Source organism: Dipteris shenzhenensis, chromosome 33 (assembly GCF_047967505.1).
Source record: "Dipteris shenzhenensis isolate YYH24624 ecotype China chromosome 33, Dip_SZ_1.0, whole genome shotgun sequence".
Taxonomy (NCBI): Eukaryota; Viridiplantae; Streptophyta; class Polypodiopsida; order Gleicheniales; family Dipteridaceae; genus Dipteris; species Dipteris shenzhenensis.
The window spans coordinates 10,608,531-10,622,879 of NC_141628.1; the positions used below are offsets into that span (position 1 = coordinate 10,608,531).

General features: G+C 42.2%; 1 protein-coding gene across 1 annotated transcript; it reads left to right on the forward strand.

Moving 5' to 3' along the window:
• Positions 1–8,735: 8,735 nt before the first annotated feature.
• Positions 8,736–10,942, forward strand: LOC147879672 (xyloglucan 6-xylosyltransferase 1-like). Its single transcript, XM_087371588.1, has one exon. It carries the CDS (start codon positions 8,997–8,999, stop codon positions 10,338–10,340), a length of 1,344 nt encoding a protein of 447 aa, XP_087227714.1. The 5' UTR covers positions 8,736–8,996; the 3' UTR covers positions 10,341–10,942.
• The last annotated feature ends 3,407 nt before the right edge of the window (positions 10,943–14,349 follow it).

The window sequence follows — 14,349 nt, forward strand, 5'->3', positions numbered from 1 at the left end:
GAAGAAATAGGCCTTTAGCCCTTTACAAAAGACTCCACATTGTTATTGCAACAATAAAGAGATTATTGATGCCTTTATGTAGTTGGTTGTTGGGGTCTATAATCGTTTTGGGTCTTTGTAGGTTAGAAAAACTTTCTATGGTTCTAGTTCGCTGGGGAGAAAGACCAAATTTGGTTAGTATCCTATCCAAAACAAAAATTTGATTGGAATTTTGAGAAAACTACTCTAAATAATCTTAGTGGAGCTAAGGGCTTATTGTATAGATTGCAAGAGTTTTATTTTCTAGACTTTGCTAAATTATTTGGAAAGGGCAGATTAATGGTAGATGCCATTTTGGAAAAATCAGTGATCTATATTACCTCATATTATAGGGCCAAGAAGTTGCATAATTTGGGCATTCAAAGCGAAAATACTATTTTTCCCTGCTGAGTCATTAAGGGAGGATCAATGGATTCTAGGGAAAACCCAACTCATGAAAATCATGTCAAGATGTGTCTATCGCCATCTACTACAGGAAACCCCTTTGTTTTAGGACCTGAACAAAAAATGGTCTTTGAGAAGAGGCGAGGCTTGGTGGCACCCATGCCTTAATACCATCTGAACGAGCTATGTGTCTCGAAAGGCTTGGTTTCTCTTATGGAAGGTTCTTCATCAATGGATCTCAGTCTGCGCCAGGTTGGCCAAGCATCTCCTAGTTTCTTCAATTTGCCCAATGTGTAATAGGGCAATGGAAATAAGACATCTTTTATGGCACTACCAGACCATATGTGAAGTGTGGAGGAAGGTAGAACGCTCGATTTGTGAGTTGGGCTTGATGGCCAGATTCTATCTAGGCTCCAAGTGGAGACTAGTTCTACTAGGTGAAGCTGCAAGATTACCATCGGCTGTTATTGCATGCTCGCCTTATATACGTGTTGCAATGATGATGGAAGTGTGGCATGTGAGAAACATTGTGGTGTTCAAGGGTGAAGTAATATCCGACAATGAGGTCGCCGTCTTGATTTAGGTGAAAGGTATGTTGGGACCTCTAAGGATCCAGTGATCAGTAGGAACTTAATGCTTTTTGTGGCCCATCTGAGGGTCTAGGTTGCTTTATAGCATAGGCTGTGGGTTTCACCCTCTTTTCTTACGACCAATTTTTGTAAATCAAGTCTTTTTTGTGGGTGTGACCAACCCTCTTAAGACAGGATTTTGGTTTATTAAAAAAAAAGTGGAATACTATTTTGTTCTTTGAAAAAAAAAAGTGTCGAACATATTAGGGGACTGGTTAGGCCCCAAAAGAACCAAGTACAAAATGGGCCACACGCCCTCCACCAACACTACAAGCAATAAGAGAATTTATGGATTAATGTGGCTGCCAATCAATAAGAGGTTTTTGTTGACCATTGGGGTTTTGGGAGATAGGATCCAACCAAAATCTTGGAAGAGGGCCTTGACCTGCATTGCCATCATCGTCACCTTACCCTCACCATCCTTCCTAGAATGATCCATGAATGGCTCTCTCTACTTTGGACCACACTTCACGTGTGATAGGGCAATGCCACATCAAATGATTCATGAATTCTAATGCTTGTTCAATAGATGGCAAATAGGAGAGACTGGGAGGTGTTTTGAGATCTTACCTCGAACTAGCAAGCATTTATGAACAACCTTCCAAAGCAAAAGTCTTGCCTTCCCTACAACACAACTCTTCTAGATGGTCTTCATCCTTTTAGCCCACCAGGCCTAGCCTTTCTCCACCCCCATTTTTTATTTAGGTTGGCCATTGAGTTGAGACTTCCTACAATATCTTATGGTACATTATCCTAGTGGAGATTTTTCTGAGGTGCATTTTCCCGACTGTCATCTTGCCATTGTGGTGAAGGCACTGTATTTGTGGGCCACCTTTCCAGAAGACGATTTAGGACAACCTACAAAATGTCCTTTCCCCCTCAGTTCAGGGGCATCCGCTCAGCCAACTACTCTACACACCAGTCCACCCTCTTGGCATCGCTTTAGGGATTTAAGTGGATCCCACTGGATATGATGAAGCTTTCTCTTTCATGCAAACTCAATCCAAAGAAATGAACGGAGATGCCTTTCGAACTCATCCCAATTTGATTTAGAGAAATGCCATAGTCGCTAACAAGATATGTTGAATAATTAAGACCCTTGCATTCTAGCTCAATTAGAGGCCATTCTAAGCCTTTAACTTTCCTTTAATCTTATCCACGAACAAATTAAACCTTTGCTTGACTGAGAGACCTAAGCCCAATGGGGCCCCTAAATATCTAATAACTTGACCTCTTAAGAGACAAGGTTTACGTGAATCTCTAAACCAGTCCGACGGGGGGCCAGGTTGGTTCTAATTACAAAGGTTTTAGGGAGACCACATTATGAACTAAGGCCCAACATAATCTATCCATGACACTCAGCAGGCACTTGACACTCGATTCTGCCTCAAGAATACTATTTGTTCTTAAAAAGACCAAATTATCTTCTTTTGAAGAGATGAGTAAGCAATTTCAACTGTCCTTTTTAGATAAGGCACTCTTTTAATTTATTCTTTTTGTGCTTGATGAAACGAGGATGAAATGTTGGGTTGACAAACATTGTGATTCTGTAGGAAGCAACTTATATTCAACTTAGTTGAGTAGGAGATATATAAAATTGAGTAGTAACCCACCCTTTATAGTCGTTGATTTCCCTTTGGAGGCTTCTCTTTCATGTGTTTCCAATCCAAGAAGTCTTGAGCCAAATGTTTACATTAGTCAAGTTTTTGTGTTCTACTAGTTTACGGCTAAAATTTTTCCCTATCTGTTGTTTGGTGGGTTATTGGTTATGCTATTAGATGAGTTAGGACTGGTGCATGACTTGAAATTCAAGGACTCATTTAGAAGATGCTTGTTTGGTGATGTCTTTGGCCTACCCTCTACATTGGGTCTAGTGTGGAAAATGATTTGAATCCTAGTGCTTCTATCAATCAAATAGGACGCTATAGTTTTTTGGGGAAACAAACTGGTGGGGAAGTGAATCTTGTGTGATAACTTATGGGACTACTATTGGTATATAGTTGAGTGCATAGGCAATTCATGGGAGTGTCATAAAAGAAATCCTAAGACAAATCTTTTGAGAGACTAATTGTTATTCATCCTTACTTTAAATCACCCTTTATTTGAAAGAGTGTCATAAAAGAAATCCCAAAGACAAATCTTTTGGGAATTTATCTATCAAACCTTCTAATTCATAATTTATTATATGAAATTTGAAATGAAGAATTAGTTTCAATCATGTGTTCATGAGTGTTTTATAATCAGATTAAATGTCATTCAAAACATCTTTATTTAGGCTTACATCAATTGCATAGCCATGAGATTGAATCAACATGGTAGAAACTAAGTAATTTGAAATTTGAAAATGAGCTCTCTTTGATTGTCTTATAATATTGATGGTGTAATGACCTTTAATATATGCCTCAAGTAATTGAAGGTTTACTATTAGTATTCATACTCACATTTTACCATTAAACGTTTTCAAAAGTGTATCTCTTTCATGATTAGGCATTTAGTTTTTACTCTATGAAACTGGGTTTGTTGATTCTTTAAGATGATTGTCAATTCTTTAAGATGGATATTTTGTTGCACAATTATCTTGTACAACTTAGAACACCAACATTTAACATCAATATCTAAGGAAAGTTGCCAAATTTGTCTTCATGAATATAGGAGCTAAAGATAGTTAAGTCATAAACCTTTGTTCAGTTTTTTTCCCTTAATTTGCCTTTAATGAAAGATGTTACTTGATTTGCTAACATTTCTAACAATTGAAAATGCATTAAAAGTAAAAATCGATCTTAATGGAACAAAGACAACTATGAGGAAATCATCCAATGTCCCTCCATAGCAACATTCCTTGAAGCTCCATCAACAAATGTCCCTTTACACATTGATTATAGGACATATTTATAGGATAGGTGGGGATATGATCCTCCAAGGATAATGTCCTTTCACATGAAAGGGTGTTTCTTCACATGAAAAGATGAGGCAATGACTGAATCTCATCAAGAGTTGTGGGATGCCATTCTCAACCAAAGCCATAGTCAAGAAAATACTACATGGTGGATTTCATTGGACCATTCAAAGTCCCCATGCATCCAAGACGAGAACAAGTACATTGTGGTGGCAAGTGATGGACTGAAGAAAAGGCTTTAAGGGACAACATTTTCCAAAGCACAACAAGGTCTTTTATGTATATCCTGTCTAGGTTCATGTCAAATCAAGGGATTCGATTCATTAATTTGACAGTATAAATCATGATGAAGGAGTATCTAATAGATCATAAGAACTCTACCACTTACTATCTGAGAAAAAATGGTCAAGTAGAGGCCATGAACAACGTGCTAACCATTGTCATTTGAGGAGTTCTGTGCTTTACTTATGGAGGAGAAATTGAGGCTTAAAGCTCGAGCCAAGCAAGTTAACCAAGAGCACCCAATCACCATAAACAAAGCCAAAGAGAGTTGACATAGGAAAAAGTAGAGGAAGGTAGAGATGGAGATGGCCAATAACCTTACTTAATAAGATGAAAACGAGAACATGGTCTAGACACTACCACGTCGACCAATTATGACTCAGGTAAAAGCTCAAACATTGCTAGGTGCTTCATAAATGGGGGACACATAAGTGCAAACAAGAGATATTGCCCCCTATCTCTCTCAAAATGCCCATGATCACAGAATAGAGCTCGACAAGAGCAATAAAACACAATATATAGAAGGCTAAAAAGAGGGTAGTATTGGCCAAGAATCGCATGCTCTTTTTAGACATCATAGTCAATATGATGAAGCCCAGATAGAGAGAGACCTAGTCTTTGCATAAAGGCCCAATTTGAAATGAAGTGTCCTAGTATTAGAGAACTAAGCCTCAACCCCTATTCCAAGATGGGTTGAAAAGACCAAGCAACATATGACAAATGGAACAAGCAAGGATCATGAGAACATGTTTTCAACAAGAACCGAGGATAATGGAACCCCAAAGTGAAGGTACAATAAAGCAAAGGGTGAAGCGAAGGCCAAGGCAAAGGGCAAAATGAGTTGCAGCCAGAAATAGATGGAGTACCAATAATCCTTGAGATTGTAGGAGCCAATGATGAACGTGCATTGAGTGGCCATAGAGTGGCATGTGAACAAGTTGCTACGAGTGCCAAACTATGGAAAACTTGTCGAGAAGTCATAAGAAAGGGGGTAGGTGTGGTTGGGTGCTAGTGAAAAATGTTTTTCCCAAGCAATTAAAATAAAGACGACGCTTGAAGTTAACGTGTAGTTCAAAACCCATGAAGGGGTTATTAGGTTTTACACTAAGTTACCCAAAATCTTAGTTGACATTTTAAATGTGAGGTGAAATTGTAGCAAGTGTTTCTTAATTTGAGCTCACTGCAAGATTTTATTAGGGTGGGAGTAGAGGTGATTGTATTGATGACTAAGCTAGTTGATGGAGTTGTGCATTGGCTATGAGAGGTGAGCTAAAGGAAATGGCCAATATGAATTTGAGTTCAATTACAAAAGCTTTGCTGCTATGCCCAATCTTTTTTCTCTTAGTATATAATTACATTTTTGAGGCCATGGTCTTGAAGGATGAATGCCTTATTCTTGATCATGATATCAATAGAAATCCTAGCTTTAGTGCATCTTCAAGTTATCATAGTGAGCTGTAGCAAACTATACTGATGGCATCTTCATGATAATTACCCTGGAAGTTTGCAAAGCATCATTGTAAAATAAATTTCCCATGACATGTTTGGGGGTAACTCCAATCAATTTTGTGGTAATGAAGGGGGAGCTATGGTTGAGATAAATGGAGATATTTAATAAATCAACAAGGGTATGGGGAAATCCTAAGTGAGATATGTGGGAAGGATGATGCAAATCATTCTTGACCATAATGTAAAATTTGATGCTAAAAGAAAGGAGTGGGAGCAGTGTTACTGGAAATCGACAAACGATGTACAATGAAACTGCTTTCAAGTCTGTATGATGAATTTATTTTTGTAATTTCAAAAACTTTTCATGTTTTAGTTATACGGTTGGCCTTTATGCTTCAAAAGTTTTAGGGAAAACCTACAAGATGGAAAGTTCTAGGTTTCTCACTTGCAAAGTTATAGGTTAAAACCTTTTTTGAAAAAGTAATGCTAGCTTATATTATGAAAACTAGTCCAAAAATTGGCCAATTGATTATGGGTAAACAACTCGAGGCTTATGCCTTGAAGTAGAAGCAAATCAAGGGTTATTAACCCAAGGAAAACTAACCTCTTCTATGGATAGAAACACAAGCAAAAGTCATCATCAAACCCGAACTTCTCACGACCCTTTTTGAGCCTTGCCACATGCCTCAATTCTCGAATTATGGGCAAAATCTAGAAGAGATGCCTCAAAGTCACCACAATAGGCCCACATTGGGGGCACAAAGGACTCGCATCAAGCCATTTAGCCAGATGCCCTCTCACTAGCAACCAATTATGCATATTTTCCACAAAATAAACTTGGTTTTACCGACTTGACAAGCCTTCCAAACATTCACTAATTTATCTCACCACCATTCAACCCCATCTTAAATTCTACTTCAAAAAAAGCTTCCTGTAAATTGCTTTGGAAGAGGCCTTACTCAATACCCCATCGTCCATTAATTCCCTCTCCATGAATTAGAAATGATGTAATTAGATGGCCAATTTTTAGGAATATGGTCAAACACAAAACCTTTCTTTTTTTTAGCGATTAGATGATATCTAAAGTTCAATGTTTCCACCAGTTCCCAATCTACTAGCTTGGCATTCTAAATCCCCTTCTTCTGGGGATTCCAAGCACAAGGCAAATCCAACTTTGCTAAACTCAAACACTCCACCACAAATTTTCTCACAGGCTAGCATCCCCCCTTAAGCTTGCTCATCTGTTCCACCTAACCTTAGAACCATTAATTTTCAAGGGAAACTATGAAAAAATTCCAACGCATCAATCCAACTCCCTCCACATCCCAACTCTGCACCCCTTCCCCTCTAAACAACTTCAAGCATTCAATCAAAGGCGCTGGACTAGCAGCACTTTAGGCATCCATTTTCATAAAAGCACCCCATTCTTAACTCCCACATATGGTATTCCCAATCCATCCTTAGCATTAGAAACCTTCATAGCATCCCATGCAATGTAATGAATCTCTTCCCATTATCTTCAACCCACAGAAATCTCCTAAGAAGTCATTGTATCTTAGCCCAATGGGCCTTCTTGGAACCCTAGATCGGGGTCTTATAGACATTTGCATACTATTAACACATGTTGAATCACTAGTACTTGGGCATTCCATGCTCTTGGGCATTTCATCCAAGAGCAGCACACTGCCACCCATGGAGTTTCTCTTTTAGTTTATCCGTAAACCATTCAAATCTATGCTTCAAGGTTAAACACAACCCCAATGAAGCATCTTGGTACTTGATAAGAGACCCTCTCCCCCCCCACGTGACTTCAAGGGACTTCAACTACACACCTTTTCTTGAGGCAACACGAATAGCAAAGTCTTGCTCCAATTGCACAATGAACCAAGAACTCAAGAGAAGTCTTTCGGGACCTCAAATGATTGCATGATATTCTCTTGTTCCTTAGGGCTAATGCAAGAAAATCATCTGCAAAAAATTGTGAACTGAATTAGTTACCTTATAGCAGCACAAGACCTTTAATTTTGCGATTCTCCAATCCCTTTTTAATGAGATCAATCAAGAGTATATTGCCAAAGGCAAATAGGAGGAGTGCCAAAAGACACCCTTGCCTCCTAGTTGATCTACGTAGATCAAATTGCTCTACTATACCACCATTTAAACACAAAATAGGAGAGCCATTACCAAAGAGTGTTGCAACCAATCTACCAAAACCATGAAGGTAAAACTTCTTAGGTTGTTTACACACTCATTGCCCGCTCATAGAATTGCGTTGATAGCAAGCAACAAATGTGGAGTTTGGGCACTAGTGCTTGTATTCTTTACACACTAGTTTACCCAACCCAGCGCAGGATCTTGGCATGTAAAATGAGGTCTATGTTGGAGTTAGAAAACAACAGCAAGCAACATCAATGGCAGTAGGCGCATGGTGGTTGGACGTGTGGTTGGTGCACATTGTTTGGGCAGGCAACTATGCTCGAAAAAAGAAAGTGAGTTTTTGTGCTCTAATGAGCATCATCCATGTGGGTGCTTACAATTTTGGGCATGAAACAAGTGTGTAACCAATTTTTTGTATGGGTAGCCTATTTTGGGAAACTGATCCACACATGTTTGGGTGCTTGGGCTAGGAAATGGTGTTCGGGCTTGACGTATTTCTCACACAAGACTGGGACAATGCAGCAGCTTCCACCCATTTGATGGGATCCACATGAGATGGGGCCCTCAAACATTCCTGTCTTCGGGTGGTTCACGCAGTGGGAGTGACCTCTTCAAGCCGGGTGAAAACAAAGACGACGGAATGGATGTGATGAGATTATTTTATGATGCGAAAGGAGTGGAAAGCTCCATGTATAGAAACCTTAAAGTGGACACGCTTAGGAAAAGACTTTAGAGTGGAAAGAAACACGCTTAGTAAAAATTGGAGTGGGAGCCGGCAAGGCAAGGGAAATGAGTCGGCCAGCAATAGAAGAGCAAAGGGAAGAAACAAAGAAAGAGGCCGGCTTGGAAAGCCTATAAAGCCAAGTTTGTGAAGAGCATCCAAAGGCAGCCAAAACCAAGGCTCTACTTTGGTTCTTTTGTTTTCTTCTTCAACTTCTACATTGAGCTTCCTTTTCTGCTCTGTTGATTCGTCGTTCTCTGTTGCCTTTGCTTGTTTCTCAGTATCAGCATCTCCATCTTCCTTCGTTCTTCTGCTCTGCTCCTCTTGCTCTTCTTCTTCAATATCTTCATCGTGTTGCTTCTTTCTCAGTCGTATCTGTATCGTTCTCCTCCCTCGCCACCTCGTCGATCAATCTTCCTTGCTTCCTTTCCTCTTCACAATGCGCCTCCCTTCCTCCCTCTCCCCCTCCAAATATGTCTCCTCCTTCCGCTCCCGCCAGCTCCATCGCTCCCTCAACAACTTCAAAATCACCATCCTTTGTGGCTTCCTCACCATCCTCGTCCTCCGTGGTACCATCGGTGCCGGCAAGTTTGGCACCCCTGCCCAGGACCTCGAAGAGATCCGACACCAGTTGGTCCGCGTCCAGCAGCACCGCAAGCAGGCCAGCCGTGTGCTCGCCGAGGTCGTCGAGGAGAGACCCAAGCCTGTGCAGGTCGTCGAGGAGGAGGAGTATGAGACGTTTGATGGAAGCAAGCCATACAGCTTGGGGCCGAAGATCTCAGATTGGGACGAGCAGAGGAGGAATTGGCTGCAGAAGCATCCGGAGCTTGCCTCCAAGCCCAATGGAAAGCCGCGCATTCTGCTCGTGACTGGGTCTCAGCCCACTGCCTGTGAGAATCCTGTCGGCGACCACTACCTTCTCAAGTCCATCAAGAACAAGCTCGATTACTGCCGGCTACACGGCATCGAGATCTTCTACAACTTGGCCCATCTTGACGCGGAGATGGCTGGGTTTTGGGCCAAGCTCCCCCTTCTGCGCAAGATGATGCTGACCCATCCCGAGGTGGAATGGTTCTGGTGGATGGACAGCGACGCCATGTTCACAGACATGGTGTTCGAGCTGCCCATGGAGAAGTACAAGAGTTACAATATGATTCTCCACGGCTGGGATGAGATGGTGTACAACCAGAAAAATTGGATCGGCCTCAACACGGGGAGCTTCTTGATCAGAAATTGCCAGTGGTCGCTTGACATTTTGGATGCCTGGGCTCCCATGGGACCTGTCGGCAAGATCAGAGAGGAAGCCGGCAAGCTCTTGACAAGCGCTCTGTCTGGGAGGCCTGATTTTGAAGCAGATGATCAGTCGGCTCTGGTGTATTTGCTCGTCCAGGAGAAGCAGAAATGGGCAGACAAAGTCTTCTTGGAGAGCTCGTACTATCTCCACGGCTACTGGCTGATTTTGGTCGACAAATACGAGGAGATGATGGATAAGTATCATCCGGGGCTTGGCGACGATCGATGGCCGTTTGTGACTCATTTCGTGGGGTGCAAGCCTTGCAAGAAGGAAGGGGACTACAGGTCGGCAGCTTGCATGAAGCAAATGGAGCGCGCATTCAACTTTGCAGACAATCAGGTGCTGCAAATCTATGGCTTTCAGCACAGGAACTTGGCAAGCAGCAGGGTGAAGAGAGTGAGGAACGAAACAGACAGGCCACTCGACTTTCCTGACGAGCTCAATCTGCTCCATCGCAAGAGCAGCATCAATACTCAGATCTTCCTTTGATGCAATGACAGCGAATAATTTTCTTGGGGTTGTCGTCTCATCGATTCGCTGTAGCTCTGCGAACGCTTCTTCTGTTCCTCCAGTTCCGTTGCTGTTTGCTCATCTTCCCTCGCAGCAACAGCATCCTCTTATGCTGCTATACAATGTTGCGTCCCCGGCAACTGTCGCTCAGCAGCTTCGTTTCAAACTTCCCTCACTAGCTGCTCAAACGTTGCTACTTTATTTCGCGATGTGAGGAAACTTGGCGGGTTATTCTTTTTTTTTTCCCTCTCTGATATTCTTTGGACACCATAACTAGAGAGAAAACAAGACAGGTCACCAATATGTATGACCAGATCACCCTCAAAGAGATACTTAGCTTTGAGTAGCGGATGGAATGCTTGAAACAGGCAGATATTCCTCAAAGATGAAAGGCGAAGACGGCCATGTAAAGCTTTGGTATCGCAGCTAAATGTGCTTGCAATTTCAGGGTGTAAACGTTTTTGTTATGTGCGATGATGGTAAAGATTATACAGTTGTTGCCACTTTACTTGTCTAGCGCTTTCTTTTGTCGTCGATGGTGGCTGAAAAATCTGAAAAGAACGAACCGTCTTGAGGCGCGAGGCGACGGCAATGTAACGCTTTGGTTTAAATTTCAGCAGAGCCAGCAGAGCTGTTCTTGTTTGTGCGGAAGTGTAACAGTCGCTTCATCACAACGCCCATTAAAAAAAAAAAAAAAAGTCGCGTCATCACGTTGGTTTCGTCGCTGCTGGCTAACATGACGGCGTCACGTTGCTGGCATTTACATTGCGCGAATCATCCGATTGTAGGTCCCGGCTGTTTTTGAGTAGCTAATTGCAATTTGCAAGCGTAAAGTTGTAAAACCATCGCTGCAAAAACTACGTCGATTGCCTTGATTGGATTGACTACGAAAAACCACGTTCGTTGCGATGAATTCAAGGACACAATTGTCTTGATTTGATCAAACGACGGAATATCACTTTCGTTCTGTCGCGGAAGGGGTCGAAATTCGAAGCAAAGGAGCGTGATTCATACGGTGATGAGAGAGAGGAAGAGACGTGTTTCAATCTGCAGCGGCGGGCGAGTTCTTTGTGCTGAAAATCTGTGGCAAGAAGTGTTGGATCTATGGCATTATGCCAAGTATGTTATTGTTACTTTCACCTGTTCGTTTGTTTGATTCATGGTTGGCTGGCACGAAGACTCGTCAACTTTTTCAGTCTCAGCTCTTTCGAGACTTCCACGTTTTGCCGTGGCCTTTACATTCTCTTCCTTTTGTATTGTATATTATAGGATAGTATTTCTAGACCCCCCTCTCCTCCTCACACCCCTCTCCAATCTCTCCATCACCTTCCTTTCATTATTCACCCAATCTTTCCTTTGGACCCATCCACACTTCACCCTACCCCTATCACTCATTGCCTCTCCTTTTGCCACCCTAACATGAAAGGTGCCCCACACTAATTACACTAGGGGGCTTGCTACTCCATCAAAGCAAGTACATAGGGCCCCCTAGCTAGAAAACTAGGCAATTGATTAATTCGTGCCGTGAGGGGGAGGGGGGAGTGAAAATTTTAATGTAATCGAAGGTAAGGCTTCGCATGAATTGGCAGAATATTCGAGAGAAGTTTACTAGCTTCTTAGAGAAGCTCTTAGTGTCCAGAAGGGAGGTTGTGAAAGCCTCCCCAGAAGGAGGAACAGGAGGGGAGGGTAGGAGGGGAGGGAGAGGAAGGACTGAGCACATGGGAGAGGCAAGGGAGGGACAGGAGGGAGAGGAGAGGGAGGGGAGGGAGAGGGAGGGAGGAGAGGGTTGGGCGTAGGGGAGAGGGAGGGGAGGAAGGGGAAGGAGGAGAGTGCTGAGCACAATGAGGGGAGCAGGGAGGCGAGGCGGATCAGCGATAGAGGGGGTGGGCAAGTGAAATTGAGAGAGAGGGAGGCTAATTGAGACAAAGGCATAGGTTAATTGAGATAGAGGGGGAGCGTAGCTAATTAATTAATTGTGAATAGGGTGAAGATGCGAATAGGGTGATGCAAGCAAGTAAATAGTGTCTTTTGAGCTCTCATTTGTTTCTTTCGTATCGTGGCAAAGTTTTAGTCATAAAGGAGCCTCCTAAGCAATCACCTTGAGCAGATCTAAATGCTCCAAGCAAACACATGGACCAAATAGAGTTTACTCCCCACATGAGCCTATAGTGCGTGCGTGCGTGTGTGTGTGTATGAACTCCAAGCATAATTTCAATCCAATGAACCATAGTGAATTGTCCGATACTGTCACACGAAAGAGTATCAATTAGATGGCCTTCATTTGGGTTACGAGAGCAAAGGTCTCACCTAACTATTCTTTCCTGTTGTGCATACACCTTTAAATTGATATTGCCTTGTAGCAATCTAAATTTCTATAAGGATTTAGCTTGACTTTGAATGACATTCTTGCCTTAAAAGTATCGAGCATCATTCTTGAGAATGCTATCATATTCTTCTTCCTAGCATATCATAATGATCAACTAGAGTGAGAGAATACAAGATGCAAGATCAAAGAGATGAGAGAGAGAAACACCAAGATAGGACGACAGTAGGGAACAAGAAAGGAGCGGAGAACAGCGTGCCCTTGCATTCATCAACCTGCCCTTTTAAGGGCTACATCTCAGATTATAACGGGTAGAAAAGGTCACCCCAAGAACCATGCAGGCCGCAATAACTAATGCCATGTGGGCACCATGTGGCGATCCACAGCCACGTGTCAAGACCTCCTTACGTCTTCTCCGCCCTAAGAAAGAAAAGGTCGTGCAAAAAATTTCTTAATGCGAAAGATGTGAGCGGTCATTCGGGTCTTTTTGTGATCCTGGCTGCAACGTTGAAGTGCATAGGTCGTAGGTCCGACAGGTTTAATGATCTTATAAGGGCCTATCCACTTTGCAATGAACTTCTCTGCTAGACCTTTCTTCCTGATTGGATAATGGACCATTACCAAATCCCTGAGAGCAAAAGTGATCAGTTTGTGGCGTCGATTATACAAGAATTTTTGACGACCTTGCGCACAGCGAAGATGCTCCAACAGTGTTTTGTCGGAGAAAAGAAAGAGAGCCTTGCAAATAGTCAGCCCACTGTCGGGCTTCCTTATGCTTGATCGTACCTATTTCGATCATTCCAACTTCTGGAGGAAATTTTGGCGGCCGACCATACAATGCTTCAAAAGGACTGATCCTAGTCGACTCTTGAATGGTTGTATTGTATGCTGCAATCACATAACGGAGTGAAACATCCCAATTTGAATGGGCAGGATCAATGCACATGGCAAGCATCAGTTTGAAAGTGCGATTCAATTGCTCTGTAAGACCATTACAATCAGGGCAGTAAGGACTTGCAAATTGCTAGTGAATGTCTAGCCTATTTGCCAAAATGTGTATGACTTCTGATTTGAAGTTTTTCCCTTGGACAACCATGTAGGAGTATCAAATTATCTAATAGGAACTGCGCCACTTCACCTGTTGTTGCCGTTTACAGTGATTTAGCTATGGCCCAACGTGCAATAGTTCGTGAGGACATGAGAAACCTTTATAGTTGTTTGACGTTTTGAGGAGCTGGGAAATTTTTCAAAGTAGCGACCTTGGCTGGATCTGGTCTGATACCAGCACTTGAGATTATGAAATCAAGATATTTAAGTTGTGATTGAGCCCATTTGCATTTCTGAGGGTTGAGCTTTAAATTATACTGTTGCATCAGTTGCAATACCTGCAAAAGGACCTCCTTGTGTTCCTTCCAAGATGATGTATGGATTAGAACATCGTCTAGGTAAACTAGTATTTTTCCTTGAATGATTAGATCTTGCAGAATTGAATTCATGAGACGTTGAAAAGTTTTTGGTGCTTTATTGAGCCCAAACAACAATCACAGAACCAAGATGATCTAGATCAACGATTGTGTAATCACACATCTGGTTGGGAACGTCATCATCGAGATGAATCCAGTCGGCTGGCGAGCTATCATCTGAACAATAACCGGATCTATTGAC

Bases quoted from the DNA above. Each gene is read 5' to 3' on its own strand.
- LOC147879672 (XM_087371588.1), top strand. From the start codon at position 8,997: ATGCGCCTCCCTTCCTCCCTCTCCCCCTCCAAATATGTCTCCTCCTTC.